Genomic DNA, 27606 nt, shown 5'->3' with positions numbered 1-27606 from the left:
TCCCACAGCGAGGTAAGTTTTATTTCCTTTTTAAATCACAAAGAGGTTGAAAACTGTCCATTATATGTATTAGCCCAGCTGAGTAGATATCAGTGATGTTGTCTGGCTTCTATCTGGTATGTTGCTGTAATCCAGCTCACCTTAAACAACACAACTGCCTCATAGACGCACTAGAGAGTGTCAAGGCATGTCAGCCTGTGATGGGATGAGTGCTGGGGGGGGTGTGAGTCGCCCCCACCAACACTGGGGACATCTCAGTCTCAGGACATCAGCTCAGCTTTGGCAATCTAGGGGTTAATTAAGGCTAATTAATTAAGTCGACCAAATAAGCTCACTGTAGTTTGAGACGGAAATACAATGACTTTCCTCAGCGGATTACTTGTGCACGTAGAAATAAATGACTTTTTTCTTTGCTTTCTTTCTTGTTTTTACAGAAGTGTAGTGAAGTTTGTTTTGTTTGATTACACTTGGTAAAGTAAACCTTTACATGAAAAATAAAAGACAGTTTATATGTAACACTTCCCTCCTAATGTGTTCAATGTCAACACAACTTTGTTACTACAAATACAAAATCTGAATGTGTGGCAAAAACATTATTTTGTAAACAATACTACTGTGTTAAAAAGTTATTGTGTTGCAATTTGGTACATTTAACACAAAGTTGTATTGTAATTAAACAAACAGAATAGTTCTAAGTGTACTATTACTACTTCTACTACTATTACTATTCCTGTTACTAGTGCACAAATATTAATAACGAGAACAACTATTTTGTGTTTAAGAGCATAAGAGTAGAAAGATGCTCAGTTTAAAGATGGCAGGGAGCCGCTAAGCTGGGGAAGGAGCTTGAGAGACGTCCGAAGAGGATTTCCTTTGTTTCCAGCAGCTGATCAGCGGTCCTTGTCCCAGTATGAATTCCCCGACTCCGTTGCCCGATTCCTCACTGGACCGGCCGTTCCAGACAGACAGCGCTCCCCTCGAGGGACCCCGTCGTCACAGTATCCTCGACAAGAACAGCAGGCTTAGCGCGGTGAGGCCTGCGGAGATTCAGGAAGAGTGTCCGAAATCCCCAGCTCTCTTCCTCGCCAGCGCCTCAAAGCACGGGAGTGAAGCAGCAGTCCTTGACCTGAGTGTTCATGAAGAGAGCAAGTTCACTGAGAATAAGATCTTATTAAAAAGAAATATGGCAGCACTGAAGCCCGCTATAGCTCCACAAGTAGGAACAACCAGAACAGTTTTATTGTCAAAACGACCCAAGCCCAAAAAACCCCAATCAATGCGGCCTATAACTCAGTCCAGGCCACGGGCTCCCAAGACAACTGCTGCCAAAGAACCGGGACCCACCGCGGTCAAGAGTCAGCCACACAGGTCCAGTCCGAGACCGCCATTGGCGAGGGCCCCCCAGACACCGGGCTCAGAGAGCAGTGAGGACAGTGAGGACAGCGATGCCTCTCACTCCTCCGACACCTCGGAAGAGAGTGAGCGCGGGAAGCTCAAGAGGAGGCTGGGAAAGAAGGGAGGAGAGGTGAGGACAGAGAGCCGGCGTCCCACCCCGCTTCTGCAGTCGACACCCACTGACGGAGGAGAGCCCGGGAGCAGTGCAGGGTCCAGCCGCACGCGCGGGGTGAGGTCTGCCGCCGAGCTGCTGGAGGAAGCCGAGGACATAGCTCGGACAGATCCATCAATACACGAGAGGCGCATCCAGCAGAGACAGCCGGAAGGGGCCACGCTAGCGGTGAAGACGCTGATGAGGGGGAGAGCCAGGACGGTGGATGAGATCATCGCCTCCCTGCAGGCTGGGAGCGCCACAGACTCCCTCTCGGCGTCAGACCTGATGATCAAAGAGCTCACAGAGAGAGTGCTCGGCCATGAAACCGAGGGGGAAGTAAGTGACCTGGGACAGGGAGGTGTGTGTGTGTAGTGTGTCCCCTTGTCTCAAACTGTGCGTGTTTCTATTGAATACTGTATATTGCTACAGAAAATAAACAAAATTAAATATATAGAGCTTAGTGCCTACAATTTAAAATGGAAAAGGATTTCCCCCCCCCCCCAATTGAAAGGCTTTCATACGTATAATGGAACTGTTTTATTTGAATTTTCACAGATAAGTGATTTAAAGGATGATCCAACAAGCGGTTCCAACGAAGGACCCAAAGAGAGTGCGGCAGAGACTTTGAAAAGTGAAGCTGAAGATACACAATCAGGGGTAAAGTCCAATATTCGATCAATTACTTATTGGGCAGTGAGTTTTTCAAATGTTCATTTCCAAACCTGCATTTTTTTCATAAGAGCATCAGACAGTGTGCAGTTGAGAGGAGCCCATTCGCCCCATCGTGCTCGTTTGGTGTCCATTAATAACTAAGTGATCAAGGATCCTATCCAGTCTGTTTTTGAATGTTCCCAAATTGTCTCTTCAGCCACATCGCTGGGGAGTTTGTTCAGATTGTGACGCCTCTCTGTGTGAAGAAGTGTCTCCTGTTTTCTGTCTTGAATGCCTTGAAGCCCAATTTCCATTTGTGTCCCAAGGTCTTAGCAGTCTTAGCTGTATTGCTCTCTATTACAGAAAAGGAATGGTACCATGAAGGAAAGCAAATCACTGTTCAGATACATACATAAACATTAAAAAGGATTTTCCTATTTAACACAGAAATTATCTTTAGAATATCCAGATGCACAAGAAAGAGTAGAGTCTTATGCGAAAGCACACATTTTAACTGTATCTGAGGCAATAATTCCTGTTTTTCTGAAACATACAATTTGTTTTGCCAGCCTCCTCCGGGGATGTCAACCAGAGATGTCCCTCTACCACACGTGTCGATCAAAGTGGCTGAGAAGAAGGGCTCAGCTGGGCTCTCAGCGGATCCACAGCCGTCCTCTGATGCCCCCTTGTCTTGTGAAGTGGTTTCTTCACAGACTGTGTCGCTGAAAGACTCTGTGTTGGGCTGTGCACAAGACACGGCCCTGGAACGTCCTGAACAGGTACAGACAAGATCTGCATTTATCATTTCACTAGACTTCTACATGCACAGATACATGTTTTATATATATAATCCTGTTTTTTTTAATTCGGTGGAGGGTTTGATTCAGTAGGAGGCGTACGATTATAGTTGTATTTTTCTAACTTTCTATGCTTTGTTTTTAAGGTGACATACTCTGATATAATCAGTGTGAAAGGAGTGCCAGTTACAACTGCTCGGGGTTTACAGAAGAGCCAGCCAGTGCAACAAGTTTCCTTCCTGGCAACGTGGACCCCCAAAACCAAGTAATGTTCCGTGTTCATTTACTCGTCGGGTGTCAGTGTGCGCCGCTTTCGCCAGCATTTCATCGATCCTAACATGTGTGTGTTTCCCTCGATACCCTCAGTAAACCCCAGCTGTTTAACCCTGTCAGAGAAGAAAAAATCCAGTGAGTCGATACGCGTGTCCTTTATAGGTCAAACTAGAAAACCCCTGAATAAATATAATACAAAAACACAAATACACACTGTTTTACACTAGTTTTAAACCTTTTCAGCGGGTAAAGGGAGAACTGATTTGATATTATCTCACGCAGAGTCCAGAGGGAGTCTATTCTGACTCTTCATGCTCTCTGGAATCGGTGGTAACATGAAATTAATGAAACCTGTGATGGTGCAATTCCTTTGTACTCAGCACGGACTTGTCATCTGACAACCAAAAGCCCGCTTTTAGTGTGGAGACGTTTCTGTGGAGACCTACAGGGTTGAGGACAGTGCAGTCATCGTGTGTCCGGCCCCTGCGGGGGATCCCACTGACAGTGAACGCTCTGCAACACATAATTACTCAGGCTAATAAAGTGCAGGCTCCAATTGGTCTGCCTGGAGTTACCTGTCGTGAGTCTCTCCCCGTGAATGGGTCTCTCCCAGCCTGAGCTCTGAGCTGGGACACACCTCTCCTATTCTCTCCTCCCGATATTGAGAAAAAACCCTTTTAATTATGAGCTTTTGTAGGCGCTGAGGTCAGTGAGAGGTCCGCAGGCTACGGAAGAGAGCCTGTATAAGGACTTGCTTGTAAACGGATAGCACTCCCGCCCGCTTAGCCGAGAACGCACTCACGACGAAAGAATGCTCCGGCTCTCGAGAGCGGCCGACTGGCATCTGGGTGACCCTGTGCATGCTCTTACATATGCGCCGGAGCCTCTGCTTCATTAATAACTCAGATCTCAGTAAATCAGCGAGTGACAGCCCAAAGCGAACAACTCCATAAATTGTTACTGTCAGTTTTTTTCTTTTTGCTTTTAATGGGCCACACACATAGTTTCACCTTTTCTTGTTTGTCTTTGCGTTTGAAAAGGATGTTGAAATGTTACGGCAAGACAGATCGGCATTAATAACCCTTTGACTGCTTCTGCCAGAGCAGGAAGTTCTGCACACACTTTTTTACGCTACACAGCATGTGAAAGGTGACATGAACTGATACTTAAGGCCCAGTAGGGTTGACAAAGTTGTATTTCCATGTTTTATATAAAAAAAAAAGTTTAAACGAAAAAGAATCAGAAAATCTTACTCCCTTCTCTTACTTTGTGTACATATATTTGTGGCTTAGTTTTGCTGTTAAGTAAGTTTCAAATAAAGCCATTATAAATTATGCAAATTATTCTTGCAAGTCCTATTGTCGTGCTTATCAAATAAATTGGGCTTATCAGAAATTAGTATCATAAATGAACCATGAAATGTGCAGTGAACATAGGCTGGCACCGTGGGGATCGTGTTCATAAGGACAGTTCAGAGGGCCGTTCAGTTTGTTTTCCCAACGTGAAGTAGTGCAATGTGTTTGTCACGGGCCCAGTTATGTGTGTATCGAGTTCCCTTTCTTCTGCGCAGCTTTCAATATTCACATCTTCCTTTATAATCAACCTGTACATTATACACTACGGGCAGGTGACGAGATATCCTTCTGTTTTCCCTTCGCAGTGTTCAGGAGTATAAGACTATCCATCACCTGTGCACGGCCCCCTTGACCCAAGTGCTGCCCCTGGATTTACAATCGACGTCTCGGCTCTGCCACTCTCCCAGCCGAAGGCCCGCCTCTCTCCACATCCTGCCACAGGGAGCAGCATCGAGCCGCCGTACAGACCCGGCTGAGACGCACTGGTGAGGGAAAACAAATTGTGCTTGATCTCCTGTGCATATAGTAACGTTGTAAAGGCGACAGTTCTCTCTTTTTAAAACTGGTCACTTTGCTCAGGCCACACATGAAAGCGTCCCAAAGCAGGCTTCTCGGTGTGAAAGCAGAGTCCCTCTCGAGAGCTTTGTTACCTGATTGCCCAACTCATTTCTCCTTCACTCAGCTCCACTGCAGCCCCACCTATCCATTGTTTCTCTCTCCCTCCTAATCCCTGTGACAACACAGCCCTGTGTGCTGGTGAAAGGTCAGTCATTTCAGAGGCCAAGGGGGCAGAAGACAGGGCTGAATTCCTCAGGACAGACACCACCGCCTGGTCACTTGACCAACGCCAACACCGTTTAAGAATAGTTAAATGGGAATTGATCTCTTATTTTTAACATATCTGTTCCTAGGTATTATATTGATGTTTTGGTAGTTGTTTTAAATAAAGACAAACTTTTTTTTAGTTAATTCAGTTCCAAATATGTGAATGGTGTCAAAAAACATGAACAACTATTCTGTTCACCATATTCTGAATTTAACAGTTTGAATCAGCATGAATGACAAAAAACATTAAAAATACCAATTAGTCAACAACTTGTCTGTGGCACTAGGTGGCGCTAGATCACTACAAATGCCTTTGTGTGTTTCTGTGTGATTTCTAATTGTCCACATCCAGATATTAACGCTTTACTGTTGTTGTTCTTGCATCAGGGTTGTGTCTGAAGGAGAGCGTTGTGCTCCTGTGTATCAGGCAGAGCAGAAGGACGGTGTCGTCCTCCTGCCAACGCACAACGACCTGACCGAGTGGCAGAAGATTGCGGAGTACTACGTGGAGAGGCCGAGGATGGTGCTTTTAGGGCGACAGGTAAATATAAATGGCAGACAACTAAATGGGTATGCAATTAATTGTTGTACAGTAGGTTGGGGGTGTTTAAGTTCATTAACTGCTAATAAATGTGGCAAATCCCCTTTTTCAACATTGTGTCCATGTATCAATTACATAGATATGAAAATCTCCTGAAATATGTGTAACCTTTATTTCCCCAACATTTAAATTAAGATATACGTTGTATACTGAAATGTTGCAGTGTGATGTCCTATGTCTTTGCTTTATAAAATACACCCCCTTCCTACCCACACACAGGCTTCTATGTACACGAACGAATCAAAGCTGTTCTGGAACCCCGCGCCTCCGAAGTTCACCTTCACCCCGTCTTTTGTGCAAGACAAGTTGTTTCCAAAGTACCAGGTATTTCACCTCCACAAGTGTGGCTTTGGCATTTTACCCCCAATACTGTGGTTATATGTTGTCAATTTGAATAAGTGGAAGGTTGCTTTCCCAGTGATCCAAGTTGTGCATTAAATCACACAAACTGGGAGTAATTGAAGATTGTCATGTGTTTCACTCACAGCTCTTTCCTAGGTTACCATTTTCCTGATGTGAATTCTTACCCTCTCTCTTTTGCAGGGAAGTGGAAATGAAATGCCAAACGTGCTGCCAGACCTCTATTGTGACTTGCAAGATTTAAACGAGTCAGACCAAGACCTTTTGGATGTGCAAAATAAAACCGTAGAGGTCAGACAGTTTCAGCTGTATACGTCTTTTATAACTGTCGTAAACGTCTTTATTTTTTATTCCTGGGATGCAAAGATATTAAAACTAATTTATTAAAAAAGTCACAGCTTCCCGACCTGTTAATAAATGTGTATTCGTTGTTTGGCTCACCTTTCAGTGCATCTTCTTCTTCTGTTTATTTATTTACGTTTTATTTTGCCTCCAGGAAAAATCTCTATCCAGAAACTGCAGGTCTTTAATGGATTTACATTCAGAATACGATGCCGGTTTGCAAAGCCCCCGGGATGTTTGTCCGAAGGTACAGTGGGGTTTGATGCGTCCTAATTTACCTAAAGGCAGCAGAGACAATGTTGCCAGTGCCATTGATCAGACAATAACATAGTTGGAGACAATTGGCTGTTGTCCAGATTAGGTCAGTGAACAAAACATAACAACTTTTTTTGTTTTGTTCACTGACCAAATCTGGATAATTATGATATTGTCTGGTACTTTTTGGTGTTATTGTCTAGTACTTTTACAGCAACATCTTGTGAGACTTTTTTTTATTCCTGCTCTCTCTCACACAGGCAGTCATCTGGAGGTCCCAGTCAGCCCCTGACCTCTCTGTGCTGCCAGACTCAGGTCTAAGAGTCCCTGCCGATTTCAAAGCGATCAAGAAGGAGGTGGACGTCGTGATTAAGCAGCTATCACAGAGTAAGACGGCGGCCGTGTCAGAAGCCCGCAGTCCCACGATCCCCGTCTCAAAGGAAGCGGAGTCGATCCCGGCCGATTTGCCAGAACCCGTCGGTAGCCAAAGCCAACTCATGCAAAGACAGAAGAAGGAAAATGTCTCTCTTTCTGATGTCGCTCGGAAAGCAGGGCAGACTTATATTATACACCCCAGGAAGAAAAGCACAAGAAAGAAAAAGTTGAGCCCAGAAAAGCTGGCTTTTGTAGAAAGGAAACTAAATCAACCACCAAGGACCCTGGCAAGGTGTTTATTATTTTTTATGTTAAGAAATCCATCTATTTATCTATCTTTCTATGCATCTGATTGTGTTAATGTAGGCTCTATAATTTTTTTTTACAGGACATGCAGAAGAAAGCACAACACCGCCTTGTTCCTCTGTTATCAGCTGGTTGTCTGTTTTTTTCCACAGGTGTGAGTCCTTGCCCGCGCTCCAGAGAAGGACAGATCCCTCTTTGAGAGTCCCCAAGAAGACGCTCCGGTCTAGAAGGGCCAGCCTCCCTGCACTCCTGGATTTTGAACACTTTGCGGCGGCTCGAGGCGGGATCCCAGAGGATGCCATCCCCAGAGAGTGGGTGAGGGACATCTGGGACAGCTGGTTTGATGAAGTGTTCCCCCCATCTGATGTAGAGACTGGAGCGGACTATCCGAGACCGACGCCGCTGTATCCTGAAAGACGGAGCTCTATTGATACGCGACACACAGACGCCGAGGGTCCAGTCCCGGACGAAGTGGACCTCTCCTGTACTCTCGGCGCTGAAGTCACTGCCTCCGATTTGCAGAGTGAGGTCGACAAGCTCACACAGGTTATAGCTGCACAGCGAGGGTCAGGGGCTTTCGATTTGTGCCGCAGAGGAGCCCTGCTTAAAAAACTTGGCCATCTTACCCTGGCGCTGGAAGATCTGAATACAGTAAGTGCTTTAGGAGTCGCCAAGCTTATTGTTTTTTAAAGGAGAACATCATTCCTTAATACTTTTACTTTTGTGAAGAAAGGCTGGGAGCTGTAGGAAATAAATGATCCAGTTTTGTTAAATACGATGTCATTTAATCAATGATTTGTTCTCCTAGGTGATTGCCAGAGAGCCACTCTTGCTGGATGCATATTGGCACAGACATAGTATTCATCTGCTGAAGAGAAACCTCGGGAAAGCGTTGGAAGACCTGAATTTCATAATCAAGCACAACAGAAACCATGCAGGTGAGTCCTCCAATACACATCAGCGATAGAAAACAGTGTGACCTAGTACAGTTCGATCGTCTTTTTGGTCAGATACTTTCTCTACACTCTGTGCCAGGAGCCGTTATTCTCGTTCACTTTCTTTCAGACGCCTTTAGGTCCAAAGCGGAGATCTACCGAGCGCAAGGCGACTCTACGTTGGCCATAATAAATTACACTCAAGCCATCAAGCGCGGGCCGGAAGATGATGAGAACTATTTTCGGAGGGCAGAGATGTATGAGAAAACAAATGAGACTTTACTGGCCATGGAGGATTACGCGATGGTGAGATTGTAACAATTTGCATTATATTATATAGTTGGGCGCCAGGTAGGATAAATTAATCATTTATAAAATGTAATAAACCACATAAGGATAATATAACACGAAAAGGTTACCAGGATATATAAGACTCCTAACAGTTCAGCGCAGGTCAGTGCAAACAGTAACATCCTTCTTTTAAAGTGATGTATACAATACATACACTAAGAGTAAATGCTATAAAGTGACAAGTGCCAGATAATTAAACTCGCTAAAGTGCAAAGCATAGGCAGAGGTGTGAAAAGTAGTCGGAAGTCATACCTGAGTAAAAGTAAAAAGTCTCCCATTCAAACAGAACTTGAGCAAAAGTAAAAAAGTAGCTACTTTCAAGAGTAACCAAGTAACAAAAGTAAAAGTAAATTGTGATTTTAGTAATAAAGTGAATGTGCCTGTGTTTGTGTGTGAACCTTATGAAGAGGCACGCCAGAGATTCATTTGATATTTTAATCCAACATTTTATTTTACATAAATGATCAAGGTATTTTATGTTTATGGTTCCTCAATTTTATCTTGAAGAAAACCACATCCATCAAAAATAAATGTTATTTAGGCACATATCTGGAAATTACTTTCATTTGTATTCAATATTAACAAAGGGTAACATTGGGGGATTTATATAATAGCCTATTTTGAGTTTTCTTAGCAAACTCACTATTTGCACACACACACACACACACACACACACACACACACACACACACACATATCCCAAAAATATATAAAATATGTACCCCTGTAGTGATCACGTGTTATAATGTAATGTGCAGGAGACTGCGTTTGAATCTCAAAACTCCCCAGGATGTTATATATATATACAGTCTCCTGCGTTATATATATATATATATATATATATATATATAGTAACTTTAAAGCATCTGTGCACTACATCATCTTCCCTTCCATGGGGTGCTGGCCCAAATAAGGCAAAAATATATAATCAAAAATTGATTTTGTAACTTCACTCTCACTTATTAGGTATTTAGACAGGACTCTTGTATTACAAAATTCATTTTACTGAGTAACAACGCCTTTCAACACTACTGTGTCTTCATCTGGGCTACAAATACCTAATAAGTGAGAGTGTGGCTACAAAATCAATTTTTCATTATATATATAAAATGATAAAATGTGATGTCCTTACGCATGCCATCTTAAAAACATGTGTTTTATATACATCTTTTATGGACAGCTGTCATTAAAGTAGAGCTGCTGTGATGTCCACCCACGCATGGTTTTGTTCATTGTGTTGAAGCAGTGTGCAGCACTAACACTGTGTGCGCATGCGTGTCGCAGGACTGTGAAGGGCGGACACTTGACCCGCATCAGGGCGAGTGCAGCTGACCCCTGTCTGGCCCGGCGGCGGGATTAACCCACAAGGGGGCATCAGAAATGACTGAGGGGGCACAACTATAACATAGGATTTACAATAATCGATTTTACAATGAATTACACACAGTGTTTTTGCACAGCTCTCAGGATTTTAAAACGACAATGCATGAGATTTGTCACATACAAGAAATGCGGTGACAGATACCGCCACCGCCACCGCTGACAAAAGCAGGAGCCGGGGGGGCACAGATATGACTGGGGCAAATGCTTCAGATTTGAGGGGCAATGCATGAGACTGGAGCAATACTGCCACGAACAGATCAGACCACTCTGCTGTGTGGATCGGGTCCGTAACTCCCAACTCACCGGCACGTCGCTTTTCCACGCAGTTGTGAGCACTAGTGCTACACTATTCATTTTCCATACCCATTATTAACATTATATACATTTTTTATGCAGCTGCGCGGTGAAACTTTTTTTTTCTTCGTTGTGGGCATACCACTTTGAAAGCAAACCTGAATGGACAAATTGACCCGCCTTTCTACTGCATGAAGGCCAATCAAAATAGGGTTTTGTTTTTCCCAAATGGAATAATGTGTGAGTGACGTGTGAATGGCGCTGTGGCATTGCAGAAAGACGCACAGAGCCGGTTTCATATTCATTAATGACCTACCGAGAGAGAGTAACAGGAACGAGTCGTCTGTGGGGAATGTAATGGAGTAAAAAGTAGCCACGAATAGTACATACTTAAGTAAAGTACAAATACTCGAAAAAGGTACTTAAGTACAGGAGTGAAGAGCATTACTTTACACCCCTGAGCACAGGGTAATAAAGACAATGAAATGGGATGCTGACAACCACGGAGCACTGACATTAGCAGCAGACAGGAAATGGAAAAGAGCCGTATGTTTCACAGCAAATTGAGCAATTCACACAGGACTTTGATATAGAATATAAATCTGGAGCTTTCAGAGAGATGGAAAAGAAAGAAAAGTCACTCCGACCGTGTCCTGGTTTCAGCGCGCTTCCTCTTCTGGCTTCCTCTTCGCTCCCCTCACTTCATGTCCATGTTGCAGGCCTTCACGATCAATCCCAGGCGGACCGACGCGCTGATGATCCACGGCCTGCACCATTTCCGCCGCTCCAATTGGACGGTGGCCCTCTCGGACTTCACGGCCTTACTGAAGCAGGAGCCCAGAAATGTGGAAGCGAGGTGAGCAAAGCACCGACCGTTCATAGACCCACATCTGTCTTTGTATAATGGCTGCCCACGGACAACAGCGCCACAATAATCCATGTTTTTCCTTGTAGGACATACAGAGGGAGAACATACGCCAAGCTGTCCCAGCACAGAGAGGCAATAGAAGATTTATCCGCTGCAATTTATCTGGACCGTAACAACTGGGTCGCCTTCTACCTCAGGGGCTGCTTGCTGAGAAAGGTGCACCCTGAAATGGCCATAAAGGACCTCAGCGCTTCAGGTAGGACAGCTGAGCATCATCATTGGAGGAAGCCCACTAATGATGGCCGATATTCGTTAACAGACGTCGATCTAAATTCGCAGCATCTCATGTTGCCATACGTTTTGTTCATTCAGAATTGAAAGCTCAGTTTGTGAAGCCTGGCCTGTCAAACTAAGTATCAGCTAAGTGTTTTTCTTTGACAGAATAAGGACAATAGGGCGCAACTGGGAAGGATGTTTAATACATTCCCGAGTTTGTTCAAACGCTATTTCCTAAGGAAACACGGTGACAGGGTTTCCACAGTCATGGAAAAACCCAAAAAGTCAGGGAAAAACATTAACCTAAAAGTCATGGAAAAGTCAGGGGAAATGGTCAGAAAGAAATCTTCATATTTCCAAAAACAAAAAAACTAAAATCAAAACATGAATTCTAGGAAATAAAAGCATTAAATATGTTTGTCATCAATTAGTTTAATATCTTGGAGATTAATTTTTTTCTACAAAATATCATTGCAGGACTGCTTACCATATTTGTTTCTAACTATAAAATCAATTTCATAACTCTGAGGTGATGAGGGTCGAAATCCACTTTTCTGTGTTCATTTGACATGGGATGACCCACTTACTGCACTTGTGAAGTAGTCTGGTAGGGTGGAGGTGGAGAGATTTAGTATTGACATCAGTTCAGTAACATGCACCTGACACAGAACTACTTACGTAGACCTTTAGTAATGGCAGCAGTTAATCTGCGTACAAACATGATGATTACGCACACTGACTGTTATTATGCACATTATTAATGTTATTTTGAGCATTGACTGACTATGTCAAACAGGAAAATATCTTACTTTTCTTTCCTGGAAAATAATGGAAATTATCCTGGAAAGTCATGGAAAATGGAGCCCTGGGTGAATGATTGCTGCTGTGCGTGTCTTCTCGCAGTGCTCATCAACGACAGCTTTGAAAACCTCAGCGCCTTCCTGCACCGCGGCGTCCTCTACGCCGAGCAGAGCCGGTGGGCGTCGGCCGTGGGGGACTTCGAGAGGGTGCTGAAGCTCGACAGGTACCGCGGCGCGGCTGTGAACGTCTGCCTGCATTTCGCTCTCGTTGTGACTCGCTGTTGAGGAAGCAACACGCCTTTCATAGGGAAGGACCAGAAAGGGATGGAGTCTCAGACGCTCACAGACTTTCTCAAAGGGTTTTTGGGGATTGATTTCACACGGAGTTCAATGTGGTCAAGTGTGTAGAACAGTTTTTGTGTGTTATGACAAGACTGACAGCTGTCATCAAAGTATCTTCTGTAGGTAAGGGCTGTTGCTAGAAGTTAGAAAAACTGAAATGTGTGGATTTGAAAATGCAGGACACTGTTCAATGCGGATATTGTTAGACAGAGAGCAGAGAGATGCATTCGTCAAATTGAAGCACCAATAGATATTCTTCATAATATTGAAATTGTGGTTTTTACTTCTGTACTTATTGATAGAGCTGAGAGTAATAGTTTTTTCTCTGGAAGATCGTAAGTTGTGATTAACCTGACCTGGTACATTCGCTGCACTGTTCTCATTCGTTTTAAGCTCAGACCTTTTCTGTATGTATGTTCCTACAATCCGCGTCATGGCAGTATAATTTGTACAGTGCTCTTCCATTATGGAAAAACAATTTCATCTACGATGCTTGTTTTATTCATATATCCCTTGCCCTTCTGTAAAGATAGTGTTCAGCCTTATTTGATCCCGCTGCCGTCATCACATCGTCTCTTACAATCTTAGCAGTCTTCGAAAAGGCTGTCTTTAACTGAAGAGACTCGGTGTACCGCTCAGACGTCCCTCCAATTGGTTTATCAATGAGACAGAGGGGAGAAACGCACACAATGCAATGAGTCACCGAGCTGGGGAACTGAACGGGCTCCATTAATTAGAACTGTGTTTGGTTTTGTTTCTGTGAGAAAAAGGAAAGTGCTAATGGTTCAAAAATAGCCAACAACAAGAGACAAGTTATTTATATAGAAGTTCACAAAATACAAAGTTGTAGGATTTGCTCAGAGGTGAAATAGTACCCAAAATATCAACTGATTACCTGTCTTTTATGGTATATCATTAGTCAGGTTTATTTGTATTAGTTACCCCATGTTAAATGCCATCATGGTTGTTGCGGAGGATAATCAACAATTATTGTACTGTATTACAATGATCTATGTGTCCAGCAACGAGACGTTATTTCCCGCCTTCCTCACTCCTCAGATGTGTCCCCGTCGCTCATGTGAACCTGGGCCTCGTCTACATGTTGAAAATGGAAAACCATTCCGAAGCGATCCGGAGATTCACCAACGCGCTGAAGGTGGACCCGACTTACATCAGAGCGCACATCTGCCGAGCCCAAGCCTATGCCAAGGTGCGCTGCGTCTCATTTTTGTATTCAGTGTTAGTTAACAACAAAATGTGCCATAAAACATCCAGGAGTGCTAGCTGTGAATCTATTGCATGTTTCAAAAAAGCAGTCAGGTTTTTAATGCAGCCATCATTGAAGGTCAATGCGGGTTACTTTTGCAGTAACAAAACAGTTGAAAACAGTTTAATGGGGTTTTCATTCTCTATGTATTTCTTAAATGGACAGGTGCGTGATTTACCGAGGGCCCTGAAAGACATAACTCATGCGATTCATCTCCAGCCCAACACACACCATCTGTACATAATGAGGTAGGAGAAGTGCCTGAGATTTAAAAAAAAGGTATTATAATTATAATTTCGCGTGACTCTTATCTTATTGTGACCGTTTGCAGGCTCTGTGCTGCTTTCTCCCTCTCTGTGGGGATCTGTCTACGAAGCAGCCTATTCCTATATGGTGTCCCTTTATCAATTAAAGAATAACGTTGTCTTGCATTCGTTTCTTGTATTTCAGAGGCCAGTATTTGTGCGACATGAAGGATTTTGAGCTGGCGAGATTCTGTATCCGATACGCTGCGGAAATGAATAAAGGTACAGCAGTGAGAAGGGTGGGAAATTACTTTAACAGCCGGCGACGGAGGTTCATGTCTGATTTAGAGGAGACTTGAGGACTGTAGTCGCTCACTCGAGTGACACTAGAGGGCATTGTGGGGAAACTTATACTTTGCTGACACAGAAAGAGGTGTTTGGTTGCGTGCCGTTATTGTGATTACATGTTTTATATAATATATATTTCCATGATATTGTTTCAAACTGAGTCACTGTCTTAATCCAGCAAAAAAAAGCCCTTACGTTTGAATACAACCATTTCTCATCAGCTCTAGGCTCCTCCCCCATCCAGCAGGCCGCGGTGCAGTCCTTCCTGGGCAACAACGCCAGAGCCATCGCCTGCCTCTCCTCAGCCACCAGGACACGGCCGTCCCCCTCTGCCTTCATCCTGCTGGGGAAGACTCAGATGAAGGCCAGGAAATACACGGTGCGCTTCATACTCTGTCTGGTCCCGGTTTACCCACTGCTCCCATCCTCTGTTCTCGGGTAGCCGTCCTACCAACACCACGCAGACGAAACAGTGTGACCTGGAGCTTCTTATTTATTGGGTTATCTAGTTGATCATCTGAATCGCTGTGAGCCGTCCAGTCTTAGAGACAGCAGAGTAATGATGGAGAAACCCAAACGTTGATGATGATCCATTGAAGGCGAATGCTTTGATATTATTTCTCTGCTACGAACGCAGGACGCCATCGAGAGCTTTGAGAAAGTGCTGACGCCACTGTGCCCCGATCGAGACTGCTGCTCTGCCCCCGACGCCGCTGAGGTTTTCTATTTGACCGGCCTTTGCCATGTGGCCCAGGCCAACCTATTACAGGTAGAGAACTAGTATTCATACAGAACAATTTACAGATATTAATTGTATTGTTGTTGTGGTTCTGCATGCATGTTTCCTTAACTAACTAATGATCGAGTGCATAAACGCTTGAAGCAAAACTAACATCCAGGGGAAGGCAGAGAAAAGACATTGCCCCTCTGAAGCGGGACTGCATCGGCCCTTCTGGCTCTGTCCGGTGGTCAATGTAAGTGCACTGTGATGCAGCCCCTGTCCCTGCAGGCGGTGGAAGCCTTCAGCAGCGCAGTGAAGATCAGCCCGGATTCTGCGGACGCGCTTTACCAGCGTGGCCTGTGCCGGATGCATCTTCAACAGTCGAAGTGCGTCCAGGATTTCAACAGGGCTCTGTCGATCAACCCCAACCTCTTCCAGGTAACACGACAGGAGAGTTCATAGCCAGGTCCTTTATCTTATACGTCCATTCACCAGCCCTGGTCCTGGAGGAGCCCCTACCCTGATGATTTTTGTTCCAACCGAACTCTCAGTTATTTAATTGAACCCTTAATTGAAGTAATAATTTCCTAAATCAGAGCCTTTTCATTATTTTAAACAGTAGGGGGTTTAAGTTAAGTATAGAATTCTATAAAGAACCCACTTTTTTCATATGCAATTTAAAATGTCAAATCTAAGCAGATTGTTACTTCAATGACAGTTACATTTAAGTATGTCTTAAATTGAACAATTTTTTTAATGAATTGTCGACATCCTTCCCGAGGTGTACCTGAGTCGTGCCGCCTTCTACGGATCCAAAGGTCGCTTCTCGAAGGCGATCCTCAACTGCAACGAAGCCCTGCGGATTCAGCCCCGGAGTGTGAGAGCTTATCTGTACCGGGGGGCGCTGAAGTTCTTCATGAAGGTGAAATGAATCTCTGTGACAGTCGCCTAACCGCGGCTCTGCGTCTCCGCCAACAACCGGGCGGCTTCAGTGCGTGGTCTCGGCATGTAATGAGAGCCGGGAGAATGGGAAACATAATTTTAACATGTTCAGTACCAAGACAATCCCTGGGGAAACCATGCCACCATATGTAGGAAATGTAGTGTTTGAAATGCGTTTCTATATGCAAATGTACCCTAGTACATTTACCCTAGGATTGTTTTAGTTTTAACGTGGATTTACTGTGATTTTACTGTAGTTTTCTATGGGTTCAACATGACTTCACTGCGCTTTACTTCACTGGACCATGGGAATACCGTGATATACCATGATAAATATTTCTAAGCCGTGTGTACAGTGGTAGACCAGGATTTATTCACAGTAGTCAGTAGTAGAACACAGTGAAGGTGTGGTAAACCATTTAATATCACTGGTTCAACTACGTCGAAATCGTGTTAGAATAGCAGAAATCCTGAAGTGCTTTAATTTGCAAAAAGTAAAAAGTGTGAGCCTGACCAAGCTGCAGCCCCTCTCTCAGACAGCAGGGGGCGGCATCCAGCATCGAGGATATTTGAGAAGTGGGCGCCCACATATACAGTCTACATATCCAATATTTGATTATGTCTCCCTTTTGAGTTACGTGACTTTTCTTTAGTCCATATCCCTAATTGGACAGTGGCATGCTTTATTATTTATATATTTATCCACCCAGGTCAATTTACAACATTTACAAGTACAATATCATCAGCATACAGTCCTCTACAATCCTTTATAAAAGGTTACTGTAGTATAGCAGGGGAAACTCACACATTCAAGGATTCATGCAAATTCACCCAGAATCCTGAGAAATATCTGTTTTGTTTTTGCACAGATATACAGGTACGCCGTACAAGATCTCACCACAGCCATCGAGATCGACGAGACGTGTTCTCTGGCGTACTATAACAGAGGGGTGTGTTACCAGCAAATGAAGGAGCACGGAAAGGTACGCGTTTTTGTAGTGTTGAATTGATTTATTACTGTCCACACATTTAAATAAAAATATTGGGATTGTTTACAACCTATTTGATCGTGGTAATCTCGCTTTGCAAACCTCCAGAAGTCTTAACAAGCAAATCCATGTCTTCTCTACTCAAGGTAGGGGGTCTGCTTCTGCATCCTGCTAATGATGTCAGCTCTCCACAAATCAGCCCGCTTTCCTGGTTTCTATGACAGTGGGGATAAATATAGCTTACTGTCTGATTATTTATATAACTTTATTTGTTAGGTTTGGCTCATAAAAGGTAATAGATTGTAAAAGAACTAGACACACAGATACGCCTTTATAGCTGAAGTGTCTGAAGTGTCGTATTGTGCCACTATAATGATCATTTGCCATGATTGTTTGAATGTTAAACCGCTTCTCAGTTTGAGAACTACTGTATATCCATGTATCTTCTCTTTACAAGCTGAAGGGTGAAGTAGATGTTTAGGGTGTCTTTTTGGGGAGGAAATGGCGAATGAGTCTTGTAAGAGGTTTGTTCTTTTGAGAGCTGGTTCCAGAAGGAGTTTCTCTAGTGACGCGAGATAGTTTAACGACAGACACTTGATATGCTTCTGTCCTCTGACCTGTGCTGTTGCGACCAATACAGGCTTTGAAGGACTACGGACGCGTCCAGCATCTCGGAAGCAGAAAAGAAGTCGAGCTCAAAGTGCTGATTAATCGAGGGCTTCTGTACGTGGAGCTCAATGATCCTAATAATGCACTTCAGGTGAGCAAGGGGCTGAGGGGTCTGGAACAGATGAGCCCTGGAAAACTCTTAGGAGGTTGTTTATTGAACTCCACATAATTAACTTTCTTATCAAGATTGCCTGCCCACAAATCGTGCCTTTTCATTCCGAAGGGCTTTGATAATATCTTGGGCCGTTCACAGTGAAAATAACATGTTTTTCGTGTGTTTAAATTCTATTTGGATACAACTTTTTTCTTTAAAGGGTTTGATGTAGGCGTTTATCTTCTGCGTTGTGTTGGTCACACCCTGCTTGGTTCTGAAAATGTGATACCGAGTACAGCTGTCATATATAGTGACTTTTAAGCCTGCCGATCACACATTATTCAGGTACTGTAACTTGTGAATGGTGGAACATTTATTATTGGATTTAGCATCAAAAACATGCCACGAATGCGCCCAGTCTTGGTCTGTTGGTTGAAAACCAATCATGCGTTCACGGCAAGAGTATTTACACGCGCTGTGGAAAAATAACACGGGCTGTTTAAGGGATTAACGTGATTTGTGGTAACGTATGATTTATGGATAAGACCCAACGTGCTACAGTTAATTTAAAAATAATAAATATAAATTCAAGCTACTGTGGAAAGATACCGTGTAAACTTTTCCTGTGTTTTGTATATTAGTGAATAGTGAAATGATAGATAATGTTAGAGACAGTGGTATTTGTAAGATAGTAAGAAGGTGAGCTGTAATTTTAAGGGGAATAGCAGCTGTATTAGACATTGCTCTCTTCTCTTGCAGGATTTTAAAGCCGCCTCAAGAAAGAGCCCAGAAGATGCCTCCAATTTCCATGCGGTGGGAGTCCTTCACCACCGGTGTGTTTCCTGAGACACGTTGAAGATGTAATACGTCTTAAAGTATGCTTGTGATTGTCAGGCAGGTTTGTCTGCGGATGCTTCACTCACATCCCAACAGCTAGTGCAGTGACTTAAATCACCAACACCAAGCTGCTGGTGCAACATCATCCCCAACCTTCAGGAAAACAATCCTCTTGAATTGCTCGTGTCGCCCCGTTATTAGAAGACATAGACACGGTGCTTTGGATGAACGGTGTCCGTTCTTCTACTGCAGCATCATTCAGACAGTGGCTTATTCATGTTATTGCACGGTCGCACTTTATCAGACTGTCTTCATGCACAGCTTACTCCTTTGTCCGACTTACGTGTGTCCTGATTGCTACGAAACGAGTGTCTTTGTGGAAAACATCGACCGCTGAAGTTTCCACCGGCGCTCGGTAAACTCGGGAAACTGCAGATAGCGGCGGCCGTCTGCAGAAGATCTCATGTATTTTTCCTCCTCCTTTGCCAGGTGATTTATTTGTGTCTATGGAGGCTTAGCTGAAGTTATTGATTTTAAAGGAACGCCGCCCCCAGGCCCCGTGTAATTGCTTTTATGAGTTACTTTGGCAGAGTAAATGCTCGTGCTTCGACTCGCCCCGAAGCTGCAGCTCCCAGAATCGGGAACAATGGCCTTTCGATGACCCTCGCCGAAAACGGTGATGCATCATTTTAATTACCACTTTCAAAGCCAAATAAATCTATATGTAGACTCAAAAATACAACATATGGGGTGCCTTACAAAGTAGTTTGTTTAGTGTGGACTCTCTCATAGATTAAATATGAATATGGATTGCACACCAAGGACATTGATGGAATTGTAAATGTTCCCTTATTTTCATATTTCCAAAGTTCTTTGTTTAAGGAAGAAACGTTGGTTCTGTTTTATTCGGATATTGTTTTCTACCCCAACTAAATGTTTTGGGGGTGTGAGAAACACTAGAGCAACATATTTACTCACTGCCGCTCAGATGAGCCAAACTAAACCCCCAACATCGGCAATTGCCTTTTTGATTTACATGCCTTATTAACATCCTGTCTGACCCAATAACGCCAAAGCCGTCCGCCGACAGATTTATTTTCATCGCGCTCCACTGAGCTGCTTTTTTCAAATCCCAAAGGGCGGCCTTACCTTCCGCCAGCCATCACTCATGTCACACTGTGGCTGCGGCGATTAAACGAGGAAGCGGTGAGAGAAGGTCACTTTCAAACGATGGAGGCATTTTTAACCTTTGTACCTGTCTGCTCTGCACCGAATGCCCGCATTAATTAAGTCGTAGATCCGAAACAGCAGCCAATGATTCGCCGACGAGCTGTGATATTCTTGACTGAACATTAATATCTGCGTCTAGTTAAAACCAGAAAATAAAAATAGCTGGTTGTGGTCTGTCACTCCAGTGTTGGGACAGGAAGGCAGACTAGACAGGCCCAGGGATGAGCAGAACATCTCAAAGCACAGAAAAGTAATTTGAATTAAATGTAATTAGTTAATGCACCGAAGCTATTAATGTTTTTCTGGTTTATCTCTCCTACACCTGTCTGTAAAGCTCAAATCAGGCCTGCTCGATTGTCTGAAGCGCTTAAATGAAACAGCAGTTTACGGATGGTGACAAAACAAACTCGATTATCTTACAAACTGCGCATTTCTGACACTTCGCCCACGGTTAGTGACAATAGGCGCGTTGTTGGTTCGGCACAGAACAAATACATTTCCCCTGCAGCTCCAGTCACATCAACGTAAAGCACTAGGCTGGTACAAACATAATTGGGAGGATTAATTAGTTTTGAAAGAAAGGAGTTTTGCTGGCAATGGAAACGGAAAAGACAGTGCGGGGATTGTGTGGCCGGCTGCCTCCAGGCGCTGGGGTGGAGAGGGTCGCTGGAGTCGAACCGCAGATGAGGAGCTTGGTCTGGGTTCAAGGGAAGGTGGAATCGTCTGAAGAGATCTACAGACAGCACAGAAACGGCTGTACTTTGAAGCACAAAAAACAAAGTGTGATTTTAATTGAATTCATGAAGGTGAAATCCTGCATCGCATCATTGTGAAGGCAATTTTCGGGGTATTATCTCAGCGTTTGTTGCTGCTTGTTGCCCGTGATGGGATTCTTCAGTTATCTGCTGCAGATAACGTACAAATCCATTGGCGATTTGTTCTTTTTTGTTCAGATAATATAAACCTGTTTACGTTATGTGTGACCTCGGAGTTAAAACTCAAATTGCGAGAGAGAGGAGATCAATAGAAGTTTATTCCAATTGTTGTTTTTTTACACTTTCCCCACAACGCTTCATATTCAATTGTGAAACGCTGTCATTTCTGAGCAGTTCAAGGCTACATTGATGTATTATTACTGAGCTGTGTCTTGTGCCTACAAAGACACAGGGTTGGTGGTGCTTTTCTACAGAAAGAGAAAGAATGAAAAGGAAGAAGTAAAGAACGAGAGAACAAAATTATCTGCCTGGTGTGGATAGGGCAGGCTAGCAAATAACTTTTCAGTGCTGTATTAAATATGGCATTGAAGAAAGCTTTATTTTTCTAACAACCTGGATCAAAGCATCACCTAAATAGCAATAGTACGACCACATCACTTACTCAGTTACTCACTGTTGTATCTAGACTTGGTCACCTGGAAGAAGCCACGGCTGCATTCACCCAGGCCCTGAGACTCCGGCCCTTCTTCCTCGAGGCCTACGTGGGCCGAGGCAACGTTTACATGGACTACGGACACCAAGACGCCACCAAACAGGCGCAGAGAGACTTCCTCACGGCGCTGCACCTAAACCCCACGTGTGCCAAGGCCAGACTCGGCCTGGCGTTCAACTTCCAGGTGAGGGGTTTGTGTACAATTTCGTATAACAGACCTCTAAACAATACTTTTGAGTATAGTGTTAACATAAGATGTTATTTTTCATTTTAATTTCAATACTCCATCAACAACAACAAAAGATGTTCTTTCCAAGTGGATTTGTTGTTGTCATCATCAAATCGAACGGGATAGGGATATTTCAGATGATAAGAATGTGAATTATATTCTGTTTAATTATATTTATTCGGCTGGATTCCTCAAAAGCCGGCCTTGAGCTCTCTGTGGCAGATTTGGAGGAGTGCAGACCCTCCAGTTAATGAGCCACGCACTTCAGGCCCATCGAGCTCGGCCTTCTCTCCGCATCTGCTGCGTTTGACCTCGTTGAGCCGTAATTAACGCTAAACAAACCCAGTAACGCAATTTAGAAATGAGTCTGTTTGTTTGGTTGAGCACTGCGGCGCTCTGGGGCTCTCCGGGTCCTGACCAGCATTTCACGGCCAGAAGGCGAAATTTAAAAAGAGCCCACAAAAAGTTTGAGCCTCACTACACTGAGCAAGAAATAGGTTCACATGTCCCCCCCATTTGTACCCCCCATTTAAAACTGAACAAAGCCTCTTTCATTCAGATAATTGAACACGTTTCGGATGGTGGGCATAAAATATGTATATCATTGTCATGATGACTGTCCTTCTATCTCAAATTCTCGGTCTGTGTTTGTTTCATCAGCTCTTTTTGTTTTGTTTCTTCTCTGTTTTGTTTGGGGTGTGTTTGTGTCTGGTTGTTTGTTGCTTCCCAGGTGTTGGGCCGGTTCAGCAAAGCCTGGAATCAGTTGACCATCGCCATCGAAGTCGACCCGTCCTGCTGGGCCGCCTACGAAGGCCGATCCGTCATCAACCTACAGATGGGCCACACCTTTTCGGCTTTCCAAGACATTAACGCCGCCTTGAAGGTATTCAGCGAAAATATAAGGAGTAGTTTGCAGTGGAATCAGCACAAGATCTCTCTTTTCTTACCAGAATTAATTTGTGTTAGTAAATTATTTTACAAAGAGGAAAAGGAGGCAGTTTGAGCTCTGGTTTGTTCTAAACGTAATTTACTTCCTCGTTTATGTTGCAGTACAATCCCCTTTCTGATCAGCTGATCACAAACCGCGGCGTCATCAACCAATTCATGGGAGACAAAGTCAACGCAATGAAAGACTATCAGGCGGCCATAGCCCACAACCCGCAGTACGCACTGGCTTATTTCAATGCTGCCAACCTGTACTTTTACAACAGGCAGTTCGAACAGGTGAGAGTTGTGTTTTATACATCATTATTGTCACAACGTTGTGTGCTTCTAAAGTTAAAATGGTACAGAGGCTGTAAACATGCAATCCACCCAGATCAGAATCTGTCACTCCAGCCAACAGTTAAGTCACGACAACAGTCTTTGGAACTCAATGTGGGTTTAACGAGGTTTTCGAAATAACAACTGTAACCGCGGCCTATTAAATTCTAATTGGCTTTAATTAGGTTCGAATCGCAGAGCATGCATTCGGATTTTGTGCTGACACTTGGAGACCTCTGAACTCCGGTCTAGACAAGCGGAAATAGAAACAGCCAGCTAAAGCAAATTAAAAAATAACTGTATTTTTCTACACCACCCTTGTCTCCCAAAGAGGACTCTAACAAAACAAATAGTGTTATATAAGTGATGTATAAAAGGTCATGTGTGGCGCTTATGAGACGAACCGCAAAATAATTATGGATTGCGTCTCCATATTCTTGTCTTTTTTCTTGTGACACAAACAAGTCTGTTTTGAATGAGTGCAGATAAATTTGCTCTTTGGTAGACAAAGTAATAATGAGGTTTTATTAACCGAAAAGCACAGAGGACCATGTCAATTGTTTTAAATGGTAGTAATCAGCAAATTGTTGAGTGTTTATGTTGTGTTTCTTATGCAATAGCCAAGCATTTGTCAGAATAATAATCACCATCATAATGAGGCTCACAAGAAATTGAAAAACATTTCACAAACCATTCACAAGATGTGCGACGTTTGTCTATTATAGACTGAACCTAAACATGTCTGAACATTAAAAATGCTTTGTAACTGAAAGTACTTTTTCCTGCTCAGCTTTCTTTCCTCCAATGCGAGCCCACAATGCATCACATCCGAACAGCTGATTTCTCTGCATTATGTTTTCCGGCGTCTGAAAATGAACTCGTAAAACCTTACACTTATCCGAAACCTATAAAAAAATACACCCCAGAAGATGCCTAAATGGACAATACCTGTCAAAATGTGAAACGCGTGTTGTTTTTTTAATCTCGTCAAACAAGACTCAAGGGCAAAGATAACCGCAACTTAGTTCTTCTATCCACTTTATGACTTGACTTACAGTTTAATAGTTCATTCCCATCAGGGGCTTTTGCGAAATCTCTAATTAATCATGAGAACCCGAGAGGTGTAAAGTACAGTCTTCTGAGAAATATTCATTTTGAAGAATCGTTTTTTCTCTTCTTTTCAGGCCAGTGAGTACTATAGTAAAGCATTCGATCTGGACCCCAGTGACGACTCTGCCGCGCTCAACCGGGCCATCGCCAGGACGTTGCTGGGAAATGTGCCGGAAGCCTTGAGGGACTTCAGCGCCGCCTGCAAGCTCAACCCATTCTCCACTCACGTGTATTTCAACAGGGCTAACCTGTACATCTCTGTGAAGAAATACAAGTCTGCGGAGAAAGACCTCTCCCAGGGTGAGGCGGCCCCCTCTTGCTACACTAGGAACGCACAATCACGCAGAAAACCTACGGGTGTGAAGATAATCCCGTCTCCTGCAACACTGTGCCAAACGTCACGGGTGGAAGAGATGCACCCTGGGAAAAATTAAGTGCAAATTGGCTTTTAAAATGGGCTTAAAAATGAAAACAATAACAAACAAACACATATATACATACATACATACATACATGTTAATTCATTTAATATCATCAACAAATAGTGTCTGGAAATATTTTCAAACCTAGATAAACAAGACTAGTGGAACAAAAAGTACAAAGTAATAAAGTATTTTGTGATTAAATCTTTTCAGTTGCTTTAATCAAGATGCTATACATTTCCCAGGATAGACATGTTATTCTGCGAGCGATTCTCCACCGCATCTGTTGCATTATTCATACCCAATCTGTTCAGCGTGACAGTAACTCTGTCGAGCAAATCCAGAAATGATGCATCTTAGAGGAACATTCAAAAGAGAGATCGGATCTACTTCCAAATAAGGAATCAAATAGCAGGGATTTAAGGTCAGTCTCTGTCAGAAGAGATTGTTTATGCCCTATAGGATCGTTCTCACTCCGATTACTTCCCGCGCGTTTATAAAGCTAAATGTTTGTAAACCCTCAATCCTGAACTGATTAAACTGGATGAAATGAAAGTTGATAACAAGCTGTTATGGTTCAATGCCATCTAGTGGGAAAAAACTCAGTTAAATACCCCGCATCTTCTAAACATGATTTGAAAAGTGCACTGTAGTATTTTATAATCGCTTGTGTAATATTAATAACTTTTCTCCCTTAAATAACTCGTTAAGCTTACTAGAAACAAAATGTCTAACTCCGGGCATTAGAGAGGTGGCTACTGCTTACTTCCGAACGAGGTCAGCTCTCAATAACCCTTTGCTACATATTGTCGAGGCCCGATTATTAGTTCTTTGATTGTCTTGGAGGAAATCACATCAGCTGGTGACGCCACAGGAAACGATAAAGATCCCAGTTTGCAGAAAGTTTGCTCAGCTTTCTAATGCAGAGGCTGTTGAGGAATATGAAACCTGTCAATCAGCTCTGTTATCCGAAAGGCAGCACCGATTCAGAAACCCGCGTCGGCGCATTCATTCTAGTGGTTATCCCGCTCGATCGCGAGGTATTGGTTTAATTTCTTCTGCTCCCTCAATTAAAACCTCCTTCGCCTAGAAGCGTCAGGAAACGCAGACCATCCTGGGGCCCAGACGCGATCCAGCCCTTAACAGGAGCAGCCCGGACAGTTGGGCCCGTACCAGTTGTACACGCTTTTGTTTTGTTTGTTTTCTTTTTCTGAACGGATGAGAGCAAATTACTGGTTGCCATGGCAGCTCTTCAGGAGCCTGTCGCAGCTCCGCCAGGGCGCCGAGAGAGACGTTGAATAAAGCGCGTGTTAAACGCCCTGTGACTCATAAGACAGCATATCTGTCTGTCTGTCTGTCTGTCTGTCTGGATGATGATAATATTGATGATAACACTATTTTCATTATGATCAAACTGTTCTCCTTTAGATGCCTAGAGAAAGCCCAACTGAACTCTTATTGATTATTTCTGATCCTTAACCTGGTCTTTGTCTCTTTGTCTGCCGAGTGTGACTGAATGTTTCACTAGGACACTCATCTTCGGTTTGTTTCATAGAGATACATTTAATCACAAGTGTCGATTTATTATACATCTGTGCTCCTTTTCATTTCATTATGTTTGGTTTCCTTTACATAGAAGCTCAGCTAGCGATAACGTTTAAGGTTCCTTTTGTTCATATCCTTTGCTGAAGTTGACAACAGTGGGTTCCTGTTGAGAGGCTGACGCCAGTGAGGTCAGGACTTCGGTCTTAGTTGTTTATGTGCCATCGCTGGTGTTAGTGAATACTTGTCAATCTTCAGTTGGACAGAGTTCAGTTTTGGAGAATGATCCAGCCACATTTTCCGTGTTTGTGTGAAACTGAACACTAAATATGCCCTTTAACCTCTTTGAAACGGAGCAAGGAAATGATGGGAAAATCTACTATCTAAATGGAAAAGTAAACTTCCAGATGAGTCCTGGGTAATGGAGGTTTTAAAGCAGGAGAATCAGAGCTTGACACAAGTCTCAGCTGCAGCAGAGACAATAAGCCAACCAGACATTTTATTGGCAACACAATCGATACGCTTCATTCAACAAACAAAAGCATTTTTAAAATCCTGTTCACCTCGATGTGGACAGAGTAAGTATGCTCAAGGAACCAGATATTGTGTGTAGTGGTGGTTAACATTACTTGAAATACAATATACACGCATGATGTGCTCAGAAGTTGACCCACTGGTCTTGTTCCCGCACAGCTCTGCTCCTGCAGCCCAACGACGCCCTGGTGTATAAACTGCGAGCCGACGTGCGGGGCAAGCTGGGATCCACGGAGCTGGCCGTTTCGGATTACAAGAAAGCCGTGCGTCTCGAGGAGGCAGCCCAAGGTGTGTGAAGACCGACAACAAACTCCGTCCCGTTCTGACGCTGTTTCAATCATAGGCACAGATTTTCTACTTTATTTTTCTAGTGCAAAATATGAATATTTGTGAGCAGTTATAGCCACTCAATGTCTTCCTGGAATAGAAACTGTACCCCTTAAACACCAACTTATGGGCGTTTTCGGGTTAAAACTAAATAAATTGTAATCTATTTTATTAATAGTAGTCATATTCACCTGTCCTATGTGTTCAAGCTGTTATCATGAGTTGATGAATGGGAGAGAAAAATTAACTAACCTAGAAAAAGATGTAAATATGACATAATTTCTTCAGCACAAGATACAGAGGAATTAACTTCACACAGACACACCAAGGTGGGCTGATCAATGCGCAGAACAATCTTGGCCTCATCATTGTGTGTGCGCTGCTTCTGTTTATACTAGAGCTGTGCAACCCGCGTCTGCAGACGATCCGCTGAAGGTAATTGAAAAGATAATTTGTTACTTCCCACACACC

General features: G+C 43.4%; 1 protein-coding gene and 1 long non-coding RNA gene across 2 annotated transcripts; both read left to right on the top strand.

The window, feature by feature from the left end:
• Positions 1-789: 789 nt before the first annotated feature.
• On the top strand, positions 790-27606 carry ttc6 (tetratricopeptide repeat domain 6). The gene is made up of 26 exons (XM_066694390.1): positions 790-1885; positions 5878-5991; positions 6271-6375; positions 6595-6702; positions 7269-7675; positions 7842-8340; positions 8498-8627; positions 8755-8930; positions 11372-11508; positions 11607-11776; positions 12700-12820; positions 13998-14148; positions 14371-14453; positions 14656-14732; positions 15020-15177; positions 15436-15567; positions 15808-15957; positions 16301-16441; positions 17331-17444; positions 18091-18210; positions 18973-19046; positions 21682-21892; positions 22668-22820; positions 22988-23161; positions 24385-24610; positions 26968-27606. Exons 1-26 carry the CDS (start codon positions 911-913, stop codon positions 27102-27104), a joined length of 5043 nt encoding a protein of 1680 aa, XP_066550487.1. The 5' UTR covers positions 790-910; the 3' UTR covers positions 27105-27606.
• Positions 2783-5105, top strand: LOC136717150 (uncharacterized). The gene is made up of 3 exons (XR_010805191.1): positions 2783-2979; positions 3144-3262; positions 4931-5105. It is a non-coding gene; the product is annotated as an uncharacterized LOC136717150 (long non-coding RNA).

The sequence above is a fragment of the Amia ocellicauda genome, chromosome 21 (assembly GCF_036373705.1).
Source record: "Amia ocellicauda isolate fAmiCal2 chromosome 21, fAmiCal2.hap1, whole genome shotgun sequence".
NCBI classification, from domain to species: Eukaryota; Metazoa; Chordata; class Actinopteri; order Amiiformes; family Amiidae; genus Amia; species Amia ocellicauda.
The sequence above is the reverse complement of the archived record's forward strand: the minus strand, read 5'-3'. Positions and strand labels throughout refer to the sequence as shown.

What these genes read in the sequence shown, in the direction of transcription:
- ttc6 (XM_066694390.1), top strand. Translation starts at nt 911, where the DNA reads ATGAATTCCCCGACTCCGTTGCCCGATTCCTCACTGGACCGGCCGTTC. An exon ending in AGGGTGCTGAAGCTCGACAG is followed by an intron (nt 12,821 to 13,997) that starts GTACCGCGGCGC and finishes CTCACTCCTCAG; the next exon opens with ATGTGTCCCCGTCGCTCATG. An exon ending in ATCCTAATAATGCACTTCAG is followed by an intron (nt 18,211 to 18,972) that starts GTGAGCAAGGGG and finishes CTTCTCTTGCAG; the next exon opens with GATTTTAAAGCCGCCTCAAG.